The sequence below is a fragment of the Stenella coeruleoalba genome (genome assembly GCF_951394435.1).
Source record: "Stenella coeruleoalba genome assembly, chromosome: 14".
Classification (NCBI taxonomy): domain Eukaryota; kingdom Metazoa; phylum Chordata; class Mammalia; order Artiodactyla; family Delphinidae; genus Stenella; species Stenella coeruleoalba.
In genome coordinates, this window is record NC_137160.1 from 71,048,731 (window position 1) to 71,067,233 (window position 18,503).

An 18,503-nucleotide genomic window follows, 5' to 3' on the forward strand; every position below is an offset into this window, starting at 1 on the left:
CTTGAACTTGGTCCACGTTGGAGGCAGACAGACTGAGGGACCGTGGGGTGGTTTGGAGACAGTGGCAGTGGCAGGGTGCCATCCTGGCTCCTTGCAGCCTGTGTGAGTTTCTAAGCTTTGGACCAGGAATCCCGCCCCATTTGGGCGGCACAGAGGCAGTGACTATGGTTGGCGCCACTCTAGAGCCACACAGACCTGCATTCTCACCCCAGCCCGGCCACTCACGTCCACTGTGAGCTCGGTCGAGTCGTGCCCCTGCTGGCACCTCAGTTTCCTCATCTGTAACGTGGAACCTATCACCCCTTGGGGCTGTGCTGAGAATTAAATGTGATGTGACTGGTGAAAGGGCAGGCCGGGCTGGCACACAGCAGAAGCTTTATGACGCTAAAGCTTACCCTCACTTTTTTGGGCACTCGCTGTGTTCCGGGGACTATCTGTAAGCACAACCTTAATGAGGTCATTTCCCAAGTTATTCCCATTTTATAGATGGGGAAACTGACACACAAACATCAGCTAACTTGACCCAGGTCATGCAGAGGCAGCAGGATTCAGACCCAGGGCCTTTGTTCTAACAAATACTTTGTCTGTCACTGCAGAAGCAGAGGCCACTGTGAACCAAATGCTTCTGTTATTCTCCTTTTGTTTTGTCATTCTGCTTTTGTTATTAGAATAAAAGAGAATGTATACTAAGAGCATCTACGAAGTGCCAGGTGATCTGTATAGAATGTCTGATTTAATCCTCATGAGGGCATTATTATCCCCATTTTAGAGATGGATAAAGTGAGGCACAGAGAGTCTATACAACTTGCCTGTAGGTCACACAGCCAGGACTTGAAGCCAGGTCTGACGGCCTGACCTGAAGCCCTGCCTCCAGCCCTGCCCAATGCTGGGTCAGGCCCTCTGAAACCCCAAGGTGCTGAGAAACCTGTGAGGAGGGATTCTCCAGTGTCCCCCAACTTGGGGATGGAAAGAAGCACTGAACTGGGAGTCAGAAGACCTGGGTCACCTGGATGTGACTCTGCCAACTACATCCCACTGTGGGGACCCTTCAGAGGCAGGGGGACCTCAAAGGTCACAGTGGTCAGGAAACTGTGATCCCTCTCCAGCTCCATTCTAAGGAGTCCTCCAACAACTGCTTGTATTTCTTCAACGATGGGGAGCTCACTCTTTTTGGAACCAGCTTCTCAGCTCTAAGGACAGGATGTGAGGAGGCAGTTGAGAGAGGCTAAGAGCCCAAGAGGTGGAGTCACTGACCTGGGGTCCAATCCTTGGCCACTCACTGCCCACATGATGCTAGACAAGCTTCCCCATCTGTAAAGTGGTGTGGATGGTCTTAGCACCCCTACCTCACAGGGGTAATGTGAGGCTTGAATGAGACCGTGGAGACTGTACTTGGCACATAGTAGGGATGCTACAAACAGCAATGACTCTTGACATGATAGTGACGGTCAGGTTCACTGAGTGGCCCACGGTGGATATCCATGAGGGTTAGTTAGTTAGGTGAATGGCCAATTGCTAAGGGGCCCTTTCAGCTCTATTCACCAACCCCAACTTCCTCTGGCTGTGGCCCAGCCGTGCCTCCACATCAGGCCTCAGAGCACCTACCCCACCCCACCGCTGGCCCCACCCGGCAACCATTCAGAAATATGCCCTGCCCTCCCCCATCCCTCCCTCCCTCTACCTGCAAATATTTAAACAGCATAAAAGGAGGATTAGTCTCAGGAGGGAGACAGGGAAATCCGGGCCAATCTGCAAAGCCGGAAGGGGGGCTCCTGGTGGCTCCCCGGGCTGCCCTGTGTCTCTCCTCCTCACACCTGCCACCTGCGCACACCCAGGTACCCTCATGTTGCCCACCTGGAACCCTGCCAGCTTCCAAATCGACTTGCTCCTCCTCCCTGACTCTCCACACTGTTTTGTGTTCACTCCTCTAAGCCCCGATGGGAATCACATGGCCCAGTATGCAGGGCTGTCACAAGGATTACGGAAAATACAGGCAGGGGACCTCAAACGAGACCCAGCACACAGCTGGCACCATATAAAGGGAGGCATTTTAGTGACGTGAGTAAGAACATGGGCTTGGGAGCCACCAGGCCCAGGTCAAACTCCAGCTCTGCTGTTCGCTGGGGGACCTCGGGCCTCGGTTTCCTCATCTGTGAAATGGGGATGATGTTTGCACCACCTCACAGGGGTGCTATGTGAGGATTCCACAGACAAAACAGGCACAGTGCTCAGAACCGCCCTGTCTAAAACGGAGTCTCTTGCATGGCACCCTAGAACTTATCACAGTCTGATCGTCACTACACGTCTGTGGATTTATTCGTTCAGTGTCCGTCTCTCCCAAGTAAACCTTGAGCCCCTCGGACAAGCAGTTCAATATATATTTGGTGATCACTTTGATTATACCAATAACACGAATACCAGTAGCCGATGCTTATGGAGCTGGGTTCCAGGCAGTGTCCTAAGCCCCTCGGATGCCTGATCTCGTTTGCTATGTGTGTAAGGCTGGGGTCAGCAAACTTCTTCTGTAGTAAGTCAGACAGCAAATACTTCAGGCTTTAGGATAGCGGTGCCATATAAAATACAGGATGCCCAGTAAAATCTAAATTTCAGATAAACAAGAAATACATATATATATTTGGTATAAGTATGTTCCAAATAGCCAATGGTAAATACTTTTGCTAAAACATTACTGTTTCCCTGAAAGTCAAATGTAATTGGGCTTTCTGAATTTTCATTTGCTAAATCTGGCAAACCTCTTTTTTAGACCACGTACAGTCTACATCACAGAGTCTCTTTTGTTTTCACAACCCTTTGTAATGTAAAAAGCACTCCTGGCTCAAGGGCAGCACACAAACAGGCTGCATTTGGGCCACGGGGACCCCTGGTTTAAAGCACCCAGCACAGTGCCTGTGGCACATAGGAGGCCTAAATAAACATCACCAGAGCTGCCACCTGCTCGGCGGCGGCCTTAGAGCATCCGCACACCAGCTGGGGTCTCAGGTGGTGGGTGCCTGGTGGTGCAGGTGGGTGAGTAATGCTTAGGTAGCAACAGCTTCTGAGATGGAGGCCCCTAGGCAGCCTGACTCTTACATCTACAAGAAACTCACGGTGGAGAGGACCGTTAGATTAGGATGCCTGGAGGGCCTTCGAAGTGGTTTTAAAAATAACTCTCAGGGACTTCCCTGGTGGCGCAGTGGTGGAGAATCCACCTGCCAATGTTCGAGTCCTGGTCTGGGAAGATCCCACAGGCCGCGGAGCAACTAAGCCAGTGCACCACAGCTACTGAGGCTGTGCTCTAGAGCCCGTGAGCCACAACTACTGAGCCAGCGCACCACAACTACTGAAGCCCACGCGCCTAGAGCCCGTGCTCCGCAACAAGAGAAGCCACCACAATGAGAAGCACGTGCACCACAACAAAGAGTAGCCCCTGCTCGCCGCAACTAGAGAAAGCCCGCGTGCAGCAACGAAGACCCAACGCAGCCAAAAATAAATAAAAAACAAAACAAAACTCTCAGCATGTGGGGAAAGTGGGGAGAAAAGGGGGGTGGCTCAAAGGCCCCCTCGACAATGACTGGGGTGAGGGGGGTGAGAGGTGGATAGGCTGGGCCACTCTGCAGGCACCCCGGATGCTGAGAACAAGAAGCCGATACCTTAAGAGGCCAGTATTTCCAGCTCTGCCTCAGAACGCAGGTCCCCAAAGGCAACGCAATGGGCTCACCTCCACGCCTTTGCCTAGGTGGTGCCTTCTGCCAGATGCCCCTCCCTGCATGCTCCAGCTGGCTAACTGCCCAGGGGTCCCCTCCTCCTGGGAGCCTTCCTGGACTTTCCATACCCCAAGCGGGGATAAGCACGCCTCTTCCACGTTCCGCTAACACCTGCCTTCCCATAACGTATCACATGAACCAAAACTGTCAAAACTGACTGCTCAGTCAGTCAACATTCACAGAGCGCCTCCTATGTGTGCAGCATTAGGTGGCAAGCAGATAGAGTCCCTGTCCTCATGGAGGTCACAGTCAAGCAAGGTGGAAAGACATTAACTAAATCACACCAATGGGTAGATAATGACGAAGTGAGACCAGTTCTCCGCAGTGAAAGAACTTGGTTCTATGAGAACAGATAACAAGGAAACTGGGTGGGTGGGGAGGTCAGGGAGGGCTTCCTGCAGGAGGTGACGCTCAAGATCTGAAGTACAAGTAGAAATGAACTTTCTGGGCTTCGGATTCACCAACTCTAAAGCATAGGGAAAAAAAATTCCTCCTGCTACTTCCCCCACAGAGGTGCCCTGGAGCTCAAAGGAAGGAACAGATGTATGGACAGTGTGGCAGGGAAAAGCACTACATGGAAATAGCTGGCGGCTCTGTATTTTTTAATTTGATATGGGCGAGGCACGCAGGAGGTGAGAGTTGGGAGGGGCTGGAACAGGGCTGGGGCTGATGGGTGGGGCGGGGAGGGGAGGGAAAGGAATATTTTGGGAAGCTCCAAAGCACAGACACAGATGTGGGGGCTGGATGGGACCGCCTGGCAAGCTATAACTATTCCCATGGTGTGGCTCCACCTGCCTTTCCTGCCAAATCCTGTCCCTTCCCAGTCACACGTGTATTCCTTCTGTGTGACCCATGTGACTCCCACCACCTGACATTCGCTTCTGCAGTGCCCTCCACCTGACATGCCCACCCACCCTTACATCCACCTCCAGCTCTGGAAAAACCACCCAGTGCTCCAGAACCAGATAATGTGACCTTCTTACTCCCTCCTGAGACCCCCTCGAGTTGATGTGATGCCCCCTCCCTTTCCCAACTCCTAGAGTAACACCCACTGCACAGCCATGAGCACTGGACTCTGGAATCAAACTTCCAGAATTCATATCCCAGCTCATGCACGCATGATCTCGGGCAACTCATGTCCCTTCTCTGAGCCTCAGCATTCTCATCCATAAAATGGTGTTATTCATATTAGTGTTATATTAGTAATTGTATTAGATATTAGCATTGTCTCAAAGGCATAAGATAATACATTTTGTAGCAATATATCTTGGATCTGTCTCTGAAGGCAAAAGAAATAAAAGCAAAAATAAACAAATGAGACCTAATTAAACTTAAAAGCTTTTGCACAGCAAGAGAAACCACTGACGAAACAAAAAGACAACCTACGGAATGGGAGAAAATATATGCAAATGATATGACCGATAAGGGGTTGATATCCAAAATATATATAAACACCTCAGACAACTCAATATAAAGCATTAAACACAATAGCAGCTACATAGTAGGTGCTTTATGCATTTGTTTTATGTAAGAACAACCGGCATTTATTTATAAAGTGCTCACTGTGTGCCTGGCACTGTGTTTAGGGGGTTTATCTCATCCAATCCTTGTGGTAATTTGGAGAAATGGATACAATTAGCCTCCTCATTTTACAAACGAGCAAACTGAGTCTCAGTGAGATTAAATGACTTTCCAAGAGCACAAGGTTTTCAAATGGCAGGGCAGGGATTCAAACCCATGACTACCTGCTCTGCACCGACCCTGGCACACAGTAGGTTCATTCATTCATTCAACAGACACCTACGGATGCTTCCCACAAGCTGGGTAGGAGCTTTACATATGTGAGCCCAAAGATTCACAATAATATAGGTGTCATTGCTACTATTCTCATTTTTCCAACGAAGCAGCAGACCTGGGAGGGACAAAGGTCATCTGGCCTGTGAAGAGGCTGGGATCTGAATCAAGGTCTCCTGCTCCAGAGTCCCAAGTCACAGTGGGGACGCTAGCAGCCAGGTGGCCAATGCACCAGCTCCCTCAGTCCAGTGAAGCCCAATGTCAGTCACAGCCAGGGTCCAGCAGCGCCTGCCAGCTCCACCTCTGCCCCAGCCATCATCTTTCATGACCCATCTCTCCCAGCTCGCCAGGCACCTCCTAGCTCCCTCTCTCTGCCACACGTCGGTTCCCGAAGGAAAATCATAGTCATGAAAAGAATGTCCAAGCTGAAATGCTTATTACTAAATGAAAGAAGCCACTCTGAAAAGGCAACGTACTGTATGATTCCAACTGTACGACATTCTGGAAAAAGCAAAACTATGGAGACAGTAAAAAGATGGGTGGTTGCCAGGGGTTGGGGGGAGAGAAGGATGAATAGGGTAGAGCACAGAGGATTTTAGGGCAGTGAAACTGTTCTGTGTGATGCTCTAATGGTGGATACACGTCCCTATGCATTCCAGACCCATAGCATGCACATCACCAAGACTGAATCCTAGCGTAGCTATGAACCTGGGGTGATAATGTGTCAATGCAGATTCCTCCATTGTAACAAACGTCCCATGCTGGTGGGGGGTCCATAGTGGGGAAGGCTGTGCATGTGTGGGGTGGGGAGTGTAAGGGAAATCTCTGTACTTTTCATTTAATTTTTACTGTGAACCTAAACTACTCTAAAAAAATAAAGTCTGTTTCTTAAAAAGATGTCTTTACCTTACTCTGCCACTCATGGAGGATGTCGGCAGGGGTCTCAGCTTTTGGGCAAACAGGCTGAGTCTCCTTCCAAAGAGACTCCTCCTCGCCTTCAGCCTGTGTGGTCTGCAGGGCGCTCTGGGGCCTCGCAGAGCAGGGGTCTGAAGGTGTCTGGCACTAGGACCTCAGCAACCACGGGGAATGGATCGAAGCTTCCTTTTCGGGATTCTCTCTCCTCTGCAGTTCCAGGACTGATCTGCCCCACCCTCACGCCCACATCCTTCCACCCTGCCCACCACATCCACGCAGGTAAGGAAGGCAAAGACACAGGGGTGTCCTTCTGCAGTCCCATCCGTGTGATGGGAATGAGCGGATAAATAAATAAATGATGAAGTGGTGGCATGTGGATTTTCAGAGGGTTAGAAAAGCCCTCCCTTCGGTTCCTCACTCTTAAACGCCCTAAAGGTGGCTATGGGGCTTGCAGGAGAAGCAAATGCCTCTCCCGGGCTGCTGCCGGTCCCGCCCCAGTTAATAGTTTACTGACGTGCTATAAATAGGCACCAGGCATTGTTTCCGAAGAGCAGAAAGACCCGCCAGCCAGCGGGGCCTGGAAGGAGAGGTGTTCCGGGGCTGAGAATGGGGTTCCCACCAACAGGTCTGTCATCGCCACCCCGCACAGGTGCCCCAGACCCCTCGACAAGGAGTCTTCCCCAGTGCCTGATTCTAAGACCATTCACCTGGGGACATCCTGGCCAAAAGGTCCCTCCGGCCAACACTCCCACACCCAGCCACGGATGGACTTGGAGAAGCCTTGAAGACCATCCCCCGGCCGCCCCCCATCCCCAGGAAAAAGGGCCCGCGTGTTTCACATTCTCAGCCCACACCACGGACACCCGCCAGCTTTCTCCCGGTTGCTCTGCCTACTGCGTGTGGCGGCTCCCCTGGCAATATGCGCTGTTTCCGCAGACCCACGGGCCTCAAGGATGAGGAAGGCACACACGGACTCCAGAGGGTGCCGAGATTCTCTGGAAAGCTGCCCAGAATTTGGGGGTCTGGGCGGCTGCAGGAAAGAAAGAAACGGAATTCCCAGATGGTTCACACTCAGGATGGACCAGAAAATGGACTCACCACCTCCAGCCAACCTTAAGAGGAAAAGCAGTGAGATAGTGTGTTTAAGGGCTGGGTTAGAATCCTGGTTCTTACGGGCTCTCCGACCTTGGGCAAGTCACTTCACTTGCTCTGTGCTTCAGTTTACTCATCTGTAAAATGGGACAATAAATAGGACCTATCCCTACCTCTGAGGTAGGGGTAGGTCCTATTTATTAAGGATTTTTTAAAGATCAAATATGTTAATGGATATAAAGCACTTAGCACAACGTCTAGAATATGATAGAACTTTCTGGACATGCTGTATCCCTGTATCGTCCAATATGGTATCACTAGCCACGTGGGGCTATTGAAACGTGCCTAGTGCCGTTGAGGAACAGTATTTAAAATGTAATTTTACTTGATTTAAATGTAAATAGGCACACGTGACTAGTAGCCCACATTGGACAGTGCAGGTCTAGAATATAGTAGGTGCCCAATAATGCTCATTATGATTATTATTAGAGATTGATATTATTATTAGAGGACTCACTGGGTTAGAAATTAGGAGACACTATTTCATTTCTGAGCACGTGGAGGTTGGGAAACTGTACTGTATTCACCTTTGTATCCCAGCATCTTTCAGGATGTTTTGTTTTTTTTTTTAATCTGTGAAAGGTTTATTTAAAACCATATTAAAGGACACCAACTGTATTAGGGTATCTGGGTTGTGGATCCTCTACAGGTCCTGAGGATGATGGAGGATACCCTCTCCATACAGCAAGTACAAAGTGTTTGTACAATTTCAGGGTTTTGCACACCCCAGAGTAAAAATCTCTGATCCAGCAGACACCTGCGCACAGCAGGTCCCCAGGCAGCACTTGGGATCACAGCCAGGCACGGAGCATCAGAGTGGCCACCTCTACTGTTAGGGGCTGAGCTCCAAATGCAGGACCCTCAGGCTGTGAAGGTGGATGTCTGTGGTTTGTTGGCCTAGTTACCATCTCCCTGTCTGGTCATTTCACCTTGACTCTCCTCTGGGTCCCCTCCTTTACTCTCACAGGGCTGACTCCACACTTCACCCCTCCAGGCTTGACCAATCAGAGCAATCCATCCCACAGCCATTGGCGCAAAAGGAGCACATGACCCAGGCTGGTCGGATGAGATGTAATCCTAAGACTTCTGCTAGAACCGTGGGGAAGGAGAAGCTCTGTTTGTCTCCATGTCAAGCTGGCATATTGTTTCCTGAGAGCGGCTGGGCAACCCTCTACCTCCCCATAGAGAGGAAGCATAAAGCTTACACAGACAAAAGCAGCACAGAGAGATGGAGAGAGATGGTCCTGATAACATCACTGGAACCCCTGGATACAGCTGTACATAAAGCTGGATCACTACAAACTTCCCAAACCCTTGAACCAATAGATCCATTTCTTAGCCTCTCTTTCCCTTTCTGCTTTATATTTATATGTTTATTTACTGTTTTAACTAGTTTTTTTTTAGCAAGTTATCATCCAACTTGAATTGGACGGGGCTGGCTAAAATACCCTGCTCTGCTGCTTTGCAGCTGTGTGACCTTACTTAGTCTCGTTTCTCAACCTCTATGAGCTTCAATTTCCTCTTCAGTAAAGAGGAGTTGCTATTCTGTACCTACTCTATAGGAAAATTGCTTTGTGGATTAAATGAGACAGAGTAAAGCACTTAGAGTAGCGTTTAACAAATGGTAGCAGTAAAAATGTCTTTATTTCTTAAAAAAAAAAGAAATGATAGCTGCTCTAATTCTAACTTTCTATTTCAACATAATTCACTAAATAACAATAATTAGAGGAGAATTCATTCAATGCCCCAAGTATCGCCAAGTCCCTTGATCTCTTGGGGCTTCAGTTATCCGATTTTTGTATGGGGTCTACGGCAATAGGACCTGTTACTGTCCTTCACAAATGCCCAGAATCTGAGTTCCTTCAAGATTTTGTAAAGAAAAAGCACAAAAAAACTATTCATCTCCTATCTTCTTGTACTACTAAAAGAAAGAAAAATACGCTGCCCCCATTGGAGTTCAGCCCTCCTAGCTGCCTCACCTGGGGGCTCACAGCAGCTAAGCGGCAGGGCCAGCAGGCTCACGAGGGTTTCTGACCTCCTGAGGCTGAGGGATTACCTCCATGGGGGCCGATGAGCAGTCAGACACAGAGGGAACCTCCAGCTGCCCACCGAGGATGGCAATGCCATCAGTCAAGACTCAGCCTTGCAGACTCCTACTCAAGGGCTCAGTCCCGCTGGATCCCCTTCCTAGGCTACAGCACCGCTGCTGTGGTCCTGGCACCCCCCAGCCCGAGGCTTACCCAAGGAGATCAAGATCCCATGCTGAGGGCATCTGCAAGTTCAACGTGACCAGAAAGGGCAGCAAAATGTCCTTCTGCAAACGAGTTCCATCTCACTCTTAACTGCGTGAGCCAAGCACTGTGCCTGGTCCCTCCACAAATACTGTCAAACCCCCCGTGTGACAGCATAAACGAGTGGTAGATGATGCCCTGGCCATCTGATACACAAGGAAACTCAAGCCAGAGAGATTCCCACAGCTCCTAAACGGCAGGGCTGCCACCTGAACTCAAGGCTGTCTGGCTCCAAAGCTTGGCCTTATCCCTAACTCCACACTCTCGTCACAGCTTATAACCACATTGGTTTTGGCTCCAGAGCGCAGAGCTGGGTCCTGGAGCCAGACCCCCGAGCTGTACCACTTACAGTCTCCACGACCGCACGGGTGTTACTTGCCATCTCTGTGCCTCAATATCCTTTTCTATTAGGGAGAACGTTTTATCCACTCCACGGGGCACTGAGATACTTAAATGAAGTCATTCATATAAAATGCTCAGTAAATGCTGTTTAAAAAAACTTGATCCCATCAGAATGGCTTTAGTCGAGCCCTTGTTTTCCTTGAGTGAAGGCTCCCCAAAAGTCTTATCAGCTACTGAGTATAATAAGTCTTAAATACAGACTTGGCAAATTCAGAGTAGAGAAAACACAGGAGAGACTTGGCTCTTGTAAAGAGATGCCGGTCAAATTAGATGGCTCGATGTTCTTAGAATCCCTGAGCCGTCCGACCTTGTCCACTTAAAAAGCAGGAGAATGAGACAGGGAGAAGGGACCCGCTAGGAGGCCACAGGTCGTTAGACGCAGAGTTGGGACAAGGACTCAGGTGTCCTCACCTCCCATCCTGGGGTCTGCAGCCAACAACTGTGGGTCCAACTGGGTGACAGAAATGCACTTTCCCACCTGCCAACCAGCAGCAAAAGCTACCACCCTCTCGCAGAGCCCCTCAGGAGGTTACTGCAGGGGGGACCCAGCCAGACTTCACGGGAGACATATCTAGGCAGGAAAGCCAGAGTCCCTCCTGCCACCCCCATCACATCGAACCCAAGCCCACCACTATCCAAAGCTCCCGGAAGCCGCATTGCCAGAGATACAAAAAAAGCATCAAACCAGACTATGTGTGGATATAGCTGCATTATTCATGAGAACTTCTGCCGTTTTAAGTTCGAAAACACGACACACACCAACTGATTTGAGTCAACCCTGCAAGCAACAGGGAGCCCCAAAATATCCCATCCAGTATTCCTGCTTTTGTTCATTCGATCAGCAAGCGTTTTCGGAACCTCCACTTGGCCCAGCAGAGGAGTGTGGGGCTGTAATTTCCAGCCCAAGAATGGAAAGCTCGGAAAGAACTAGATAGAAGTTTCCTCTCTTGCCTAATGACTTTGTATCCTCATTTGTCCCCTCCATGTATTGCCTGCCTGCAGCCACACATAGGTGAACTCACACTCCCCCCATGCTCAAAATCCCCCCACGGCTCCCATCTCACTCAGAGTAAAAGCCAAAGCTTCCGAGGGCCACAGGCCCTGCACGATGGGCCTCCTGTTCCTTCTCTGACCTCATCTCATCCTCCTTCATTCTTTTTCCCTTTGCTCCAGCCTCGCTGGCCTCCTCGCTATTCACTGTTCCCCACTCAAGGGCTTTGTATATGCTGTTCCCTCTGTCAGGAACACCCTTCCCACAGACGTCTGCCAAGCAGACAATGTCACCCTGTCAGAAAGGCCATCCCAGAGTGCCCCCTCTGGAGCGCGCTTCTCACCACTCTCCACCACCTTTCCTGCTTTATTTTCCTCATAGCTCCTGTCACTATATTTATTGTGTTATCTGTCCCCTAACTAGACTGTAAGCTTCACGGGAGCACGTGAGCAGGGATGTTGCTTTGTTCACTTCTCAATCTGCAGTTCCTACAACAGTGCCTGGCACCTAGTAGATGCTCAATAAATATTTGTGGAAAGAAGGAAAGAAGAGAGGAAGTTTTCTTCTAAGAGCTGGCAGAAAGGGTCTGTCCTGGCCCCTGCTGCCAAATGAAACTTCCTGAAGTACAACTCCAAGCAAGACCTCCCCTGTTCATAAATCTTCTAGAGCTCCCTACTATCTGATGGAGCAAAGGCTGCCGCCTGCCATCCACAGCCCTGCACAAGCTGGGGCTAATGGACCTTTCCTGACTCATCTCCTTCCCCTACACACATCTGACCCCCAAGCCTGCTTCCGGGGACTCTGCTGTAGCTTGTAGCTCCCTACCTCTCAGGATCACCCTTCAGATCCTGAGAATGTGGCTTCTCCACAGGCTGGCTGTGCAACCTTAAAGTGAGCTGCTTACCGTCTCTGTGCCTCCAGGTCCTCTTCTATAAAGTGAAGGAGATGGTTATTCTCCCTCTTAGGGCTGTCTTTCTGAGTAAAGAAGGTGGCATGTGGGGACCAATCAGCAAAGTAGTGCTGTTCTGAGCTGGATACTCCCTTGTGATGGGGGCTGTCCTGTGCTCTGTAGGATGTTGAGCAGCATTCCTGGTCTCTTCCCACTAGATGCCAGTAGCACCCGCAGCTATGACAACCAAAAATGTCTCCAGATGTTGCCAAATGTCCCCTGGGGTAGGGTTGCCAGATTTAGCAATACATACTCATTCTAAAAAACTGTTTGTTGTTTATCTGAAATTTGGATTTAACTGTGTGACCTGTATGTTATCTGGCAATCCTACCTGGGGGGCAAAATTGTGCCCCCTCCTTCACTAAGAGCCACCGGGTTAGACTGACACCACCACAGGGTCCTAGTACTAACATCAGCTGTTTCCCTCTTGATTTCCTCCAACCTTCTCAACACGTCCCACCTACCTCCCCTCTCATGATCCCCCACTCAGGAGCTGGGAGGCTGAGTCCCCAGACAAGCCCAGCTCAGCCACTGTGAGGATGGCTCCCCAGGACAGCCCTCACACCAGCTCCAGTGTGCAGAGCGTAGCTTCCTCTCTAGCACCCACCTCATCGCCCTGCCTCTTTCCCAGGGTCTCTCCTCCCGCCCACAAGCCCCTGCCTTCTCCCCTCCAATTAAGAGGCCTCCCAGGCCCAGCCCTGAGGCAGGAAAACAAGGCAGTTAGACACTCTGCTTCCCTTATCAACTCGTGTCACGTGGCTAGCTCCTTTAGTGGCAGTCGTCATGGCAACGGGAAGCCAGTCCCTGAGGCTCTGGGAACCAAAACAAAATTAAGGGGTGGAGGCGGGGAGGGAAAAGGAGGGGAGGGCTAATCGAGCCAGGAAGGAGCCAGGATAGAGTTGGTTGGATTTAACTGGAGGAAATTATGCTGAGGCCACGCTGTCCCCAGCTTTCCCTGGGTGGTGCTGGGGAGACAGAAAATAAAAAGATTCCTGTCCTGGAGAAGCTCAGACTAACGTGGTGGGTGTTTTCACATGGTTTACCCTGATAGGTGAGTAATTTTCACCCCCATTATGAATAAACTGAAACCCAGATACGTGTGAAGGTAAAGACAGATGCTTGTCCAAGTTGTACAATTGATAAGCAATGAGTTTCGGCTCCACCCTCTTCTTTCCATATTCCTCATGTCCTCCCCACTCCTTTCCTCTTGCTTTTAGGAGAGGACCACATGCTCTGCCCCCTCTGCATGTGGCACCATTGTCCTTTCTCTCTGCACTCCAGCCACTTCCTAGTCCTTCCATTCCTTGTCTGTAGTGCTCCCTCCAGCCACAAAGTCTTTGCATGTGCAGTTCCCTCTGCCAGGAATGGTTTTCCTCTGTCTCTTGCTACCTCATACCTTCACCTAAAAAGCCTACTTATCCTTCACACATCTTCTTAAACATCACTTCCTCCGAGAGGCCCTCCTGAGCCACCTGCATGCAGTTATATGTTCTTGTGATGCCAAGTGCTTCTACTTCAGACCTCAGTGCACAGCCTGCAATCATCCTTTTAATTACATTCGGATGTCTGTCAGGGTCTGTCCACCGTACTGGAATGTAAGCCCCCAGAGGGCAGGGCCGATCTTGTTCACTGTGGGATCCACAGAGCCCAGCTGAGTCAGCACTAGATGGAACTTCCAGCCCCACAGGCTCTACTAGCCTTTGTAGCTTCAGTGGCTCAGACAAAGTTTGCAGACCTGCTTGGCTTATCTACAGAAACTGACTGTTAAGCCGCCCCTTCCAGAAAGAAGGATGGGAGGGGCCTCTGGGCGAGGCTGTGACAGGCAGGGATGTGGTTCTGAACCCAGAGGGTGGAGAGAAGGAAGACCTCAATCAATTCCCAGTTTTCTAAGCAAAGAGCTCCCCTTCACCATTCCATTGGAGATGCTCTCCAAAGAGGTAGGCAGAGGAAGGAAAGGAGAGAGGAGATCTGCTTTGGGGGGCATGGATTTGTCACCACGCCCTTGGGGGCACCCATGCTGAACAGGGGGCTCACAGACAGAAGACTGTTCCCCTTCACTGGTTCTGTGCCCTTGAAACACTTCGCTTACTCTCTCTGGGCCAGTTTTCTTATCTGTACAATGGAAATTATACCACCCACACATGCTGAGATTGTGGCACTGTGTAGATGTGGATGGGCATGTTTGTGATTTAGGGGGTAAGACAGCCTGGCTCTAACACCAGACAGACCAGGGGGATAAGTCCCTTCTGGGCTGTGTGCTCTTGAGGAATTCACTCCTCCTCTCTGAGCCTCAGTTTCCTTGTCTGAAAATGGGAACAACCTCATTCACTTCATAAAATTACTGTGCACACAGGATACGGCACAGAGTAGCCCCCAGAAAGTGGAAGCACTAATTACTAAAACAATGTGCCCCACGAAATGCAAAATTTAGAAACAGCTATCAACTTGCAACTATAAGTCTTGCCTTCTGATTGCAGATCGGGGTCAATGGGCACTCGAGGTCCTTTGCCGAAACTTGCAACGTTCTGCCTCTGCACTCCGCCCCCCCTGCCCCCCACCCAGGCATCAAGCAGGATGCCAAGAGGTCCCTCTGACCAGGAGATGGCCTCAGCCTCGAGCCAGGCAGAAAGCTCAGCGCAAGCCCCAAACTCAGCTGCTCTCAGGAGAGAGAATGCGGCCTCAGACCGCTGGCCACCAGGGGAAAAGTCCCCCACAGCCTGGCCAATAACCCAAACTAGACTGACATGGATGGGACCTCCAGGGACACTGAACCAATGCTCCCTCCTCCAGATATGGAAACTGTGTCCCTGAGAGGGGAAGGAACTTGTCCAGGGCATCGAGGGAGCTGGTAGCAGAGCTGGGTTCAGGGCCCCAGCTGGAGGCCTGCCCAGAACCAGGGAAGCACTCCCTCCAAGATGTTCACAAGCTCTTCTGCCTGTAGGTCCCCTCCCCCAACCTCTTGTTGAACCAGTCAAGCATTTCCTTAAAAACACAGCCACTCCAGGTGAAAACATTTGGGGAGCACATATTACACCTAGGTTTAATTAAACAATGAACAAAAAAATTGTATGTTTTTAACCTGAAGGGTTTTGGGCGGGAGGTCTATACACACTTCCCCCCAAAACAATCAGAATATGTAGGTTTTGATGGAAAGAGGGTCTAGACAGAGCTTTCTTCAGGTCCCCACAGGGGTCTCTAAGAGGCCTGAGCTGAAAAGTTCTGGGCCTTTCTGAGGGATTCCGTGTAGCCTGTATGTCTCCTTATTCAGAAACGCTAGAATGGGCAGTCAGCCTGGAGCTGATTCTTTTAGCAACAATGGGACATGCCACACACTGAGACATATGCACAGACACATGCCCACGCTCCCCAAGCGGGGAGGGGCAGCAACAGGTTCCAGCCTCCAGGCTGCCCTTGGTGGTATCTGCCACCGTGCGGGGAGGGGCTTCTTGGTGGACAGCACTGTTACCAGATACTGACACCCTCAACATACACAGAGGCACAGGATCAGGTCAGCCCCCGAGGTCTGCGGCCATTCCTGGTCTAGGGCTGAGCACTTAGGATGCAGATGTGAGGCAGGCTCAGCAGCAATGGGGTCCCACGTGGAGGGATGCGGGTGACATGAGGAGGGCGATGCACACACATGGACACAGCCTCACTCATACACACATGGTCACAGCTCACTCATTCACACACAGACTCATGCATCCCATGTCACATGCACACACACAGTCACAACCTCACTCATTCACAGAGATTCCCACATCACACAGATACACATCATAATCACAAAAACAGATAAACACACAGACACACGGATGCATGTACACATAGAGATACACTTAGATATCTCCAGGCAGATGCACACATGTTCTCAGATACACATACTCACAGCTACATGTCCTCACCCACACAGACATGTGCATGCACGTACACACACAAAAAAACACACGCAGTCCAGGCATCTAAATGCTTCCCCAGGCACCCATCACTATAGATTCTCCCACTCTCCGAGAAGTCATGAACTATTAACTCTAAGGCTAGACTGGGCTTCCGTCTAACCCCAGGGAGAGTGAAGGGGCAGAGGGGCAGCTGAACCCTGACTAATTCTCACCCTCGTTCGAGGGTGGGGTGGGGTGGGGGTCAGGGGGGACCTGCCTGCCAGGGGAGCATGCACACATGCCTCAAATGGAGTAACCCACTGACCTGGGACTCTCAGGGAGGGAGTTCCCTGGCTCCTGGGGGTGGCTCCAAGGACTGAGAATTTCGGGGAGGGGTAGGTGGGGAGCTTTATTTCCCCGTAGTGACTTCCTCCCCTTTCCCAAAGTCTCGTGCTCCTGCTGCAGTCCCATCCAGCCCGCCCCCAGCAACATGCCCTGTCAGCCCCGCCAAGTGCTTTTCTCACCTTGGCGAGACCCACCAACCTGCTCTTCCACAAGAGGGGGTCCTACTCAGACACATCCAGGTGTGCCTCCACCTGGAGGACCCTCACACAGCAGTCGCCCCTGCACACAGCACAAAAACACCCAGGGCCCCCCACCAATAATCTCACCCCCAAGCTCACCCGCTTCTAGCCCCGTGGGGTCAGCACCCACGCAGGGTAGCTCCACACCCCAGGAGGCCACCGCTCCTTTGCAGACGCTTTCCGGGCTGGCTGCGGTGGCTCCCTTCCCTGTGGGTCGCGCCCCCGGCCCCCGCCCGGCACTTACCTCCTTCTTGACGGTGCGCAGCAACCTCTGCCGGGTCTCCGCCTCTGTGGGGTGACACGGGGGAACTGCCGCTCAGCCGAGGGCTGGGGGCCGCGGCTCGGGGCTGCCCTCCCGCCGCCCCCGCGCCCCGCGTCCCCTTACCCGCCAGCCCTGAAGCCATGGCTGCGCCCGCTGCGATCCAAGTGCGGCCGGCGGCGGTGGCTCCTAGGGGCTTCTCCCGGCTGCTGCGGCCGCGGCGGGGCGGGGCGAGCGCCGAGTGACGGTCAAGGCGCCAGACGTCAGGCCGGGCCGCGGCTGCCCCACCCTCCGAAGAGCCACGCTGGGCCGCCCAGGCCCTAGCTGAGGCTCCGCGCGGCCCGACACACACGCTCACCCCCGCGCATCCGGCGCGTCCCGCGCATCCCGCGCCTGGACCTCCCTCCTGAGGGACCGCCCCCACACGTCCATGCCCACCCGCCTTCTATGCGGCCGGGAAGGACAGCATCATTTATTCAATGTCTGCTGTGTGCCAGGCTTGGAAGTGGCGGGAGACGGTGGGGCTACTATCGACACTCTACTAGCTTCGGTTTTCTTATCTTTAAAGTGGGTATAATATGATCACCTCATGGGAATAATATGAGACTTAAATGAAGTACTGAATGTAAAGTGCTTAGCACACACCTAGGAAAAAAAGGCCAGCAACCATAAAAGATAGCTGTGCTGCTACTATTACTGTTGTTGTTGTTATTATTATTATTACAGGCATACCTCGTTTTATTCTGCTTTGCTTTTTTTTTCATTTTAAAAACTTTACCATGGACATTTTCAAACATATATAAAAGTAGAGAGAATAGCATAATAAACCGGATTTATTATAACTGGGGATGGCCCCAGTTATTAATATACAGCCAATCTTTTCTTTTTTATACCTCATTTGTGTCCTACCCCCTGACACCATTATCATTTCATCTATAAATATTTCAGTGTATCTCTGAAATATAAGAACTCTTTTTGTTTACAACAAAACCCCAATCTCATTATCAGACCTAAAAACTAACACTAAATTCTTAATAACAACAAATATCCAGTCAGTGTTCACATTTTCCCAGTCAACTTATAGATTTCAGTCTATTTTCAACTAAAGTATTGCTTGTGTCTTATACCCTTTACTGCACTTTGCAGATATTGTGGGTTTTGTTTTTTACAAATGGAAAGTTTGTGGCAACCCTGAATTTAGCAAGTGTATTGGTGCTATTTTCCTGATAGCATTCGTTTCCTTTGTGTCTCTGTCACATTTTGGTAATTCTCACAATATTTCAAACCTTCCACCTGCAAAAAGATTGACTCCTCAATGAAGGCTTGCATGACAGCAGTTTTTAGCAATAAAGTATTTTGAAATTAAGATATGTCCATTTTTTTAGACATAATGCTATTGCACACTTAATGGACTGCAGTATAGTATAAACATAACTTTTATAAGCACTGGGAAACTGAAACATTTGTGTGACTTGCTTTATTTTGCTATTCACGCTTTTTTTGTGATGATCTGGAACTGAAGCC

At 50.6% G+C, this 18,503-nt stretch overlaps 1 protein-coding gene across 3 annotated transcripts in view; it reads right to left on the reverse strand.

The window, feature by feature from the left end:
• SGSM1 (small G protein signaling modulator 1) overlaps positions 1-17,201 on the reverse strand; it is a 78,277-nt gene extending 61,076 nt beyond the window's left edge. Inside the window, exons 1-2 of one of the 3 annotated variants that reach the window (XM_079943157.1) lie at positions 17,106-17,201; positions 16,965-17,008 (exon numbers count right to left, since the gene is read on the reverse strand). In XM_079943157.1, the coding sequence (XP_079799283.1) occupies positions 16,965-17,008; positions 17,106-17,124 (63 nt within the window). In that variant the 5' untranslated portion in view covers positions 17,125-17,201. Of the gene's footprint in view, positions 1-2,403; positions 2,490-12,213; positions 13,469-16,964; positions 17,009-17,105 lie in introns of those variants that run through there. The other 2 variants (XM_079943158.1, XM_079943159.1) reach the window with 2 other exon arrangements.
• Between the last annotated feature and the right edge of the window lie 1,302 nt (positions 17,202-18,503).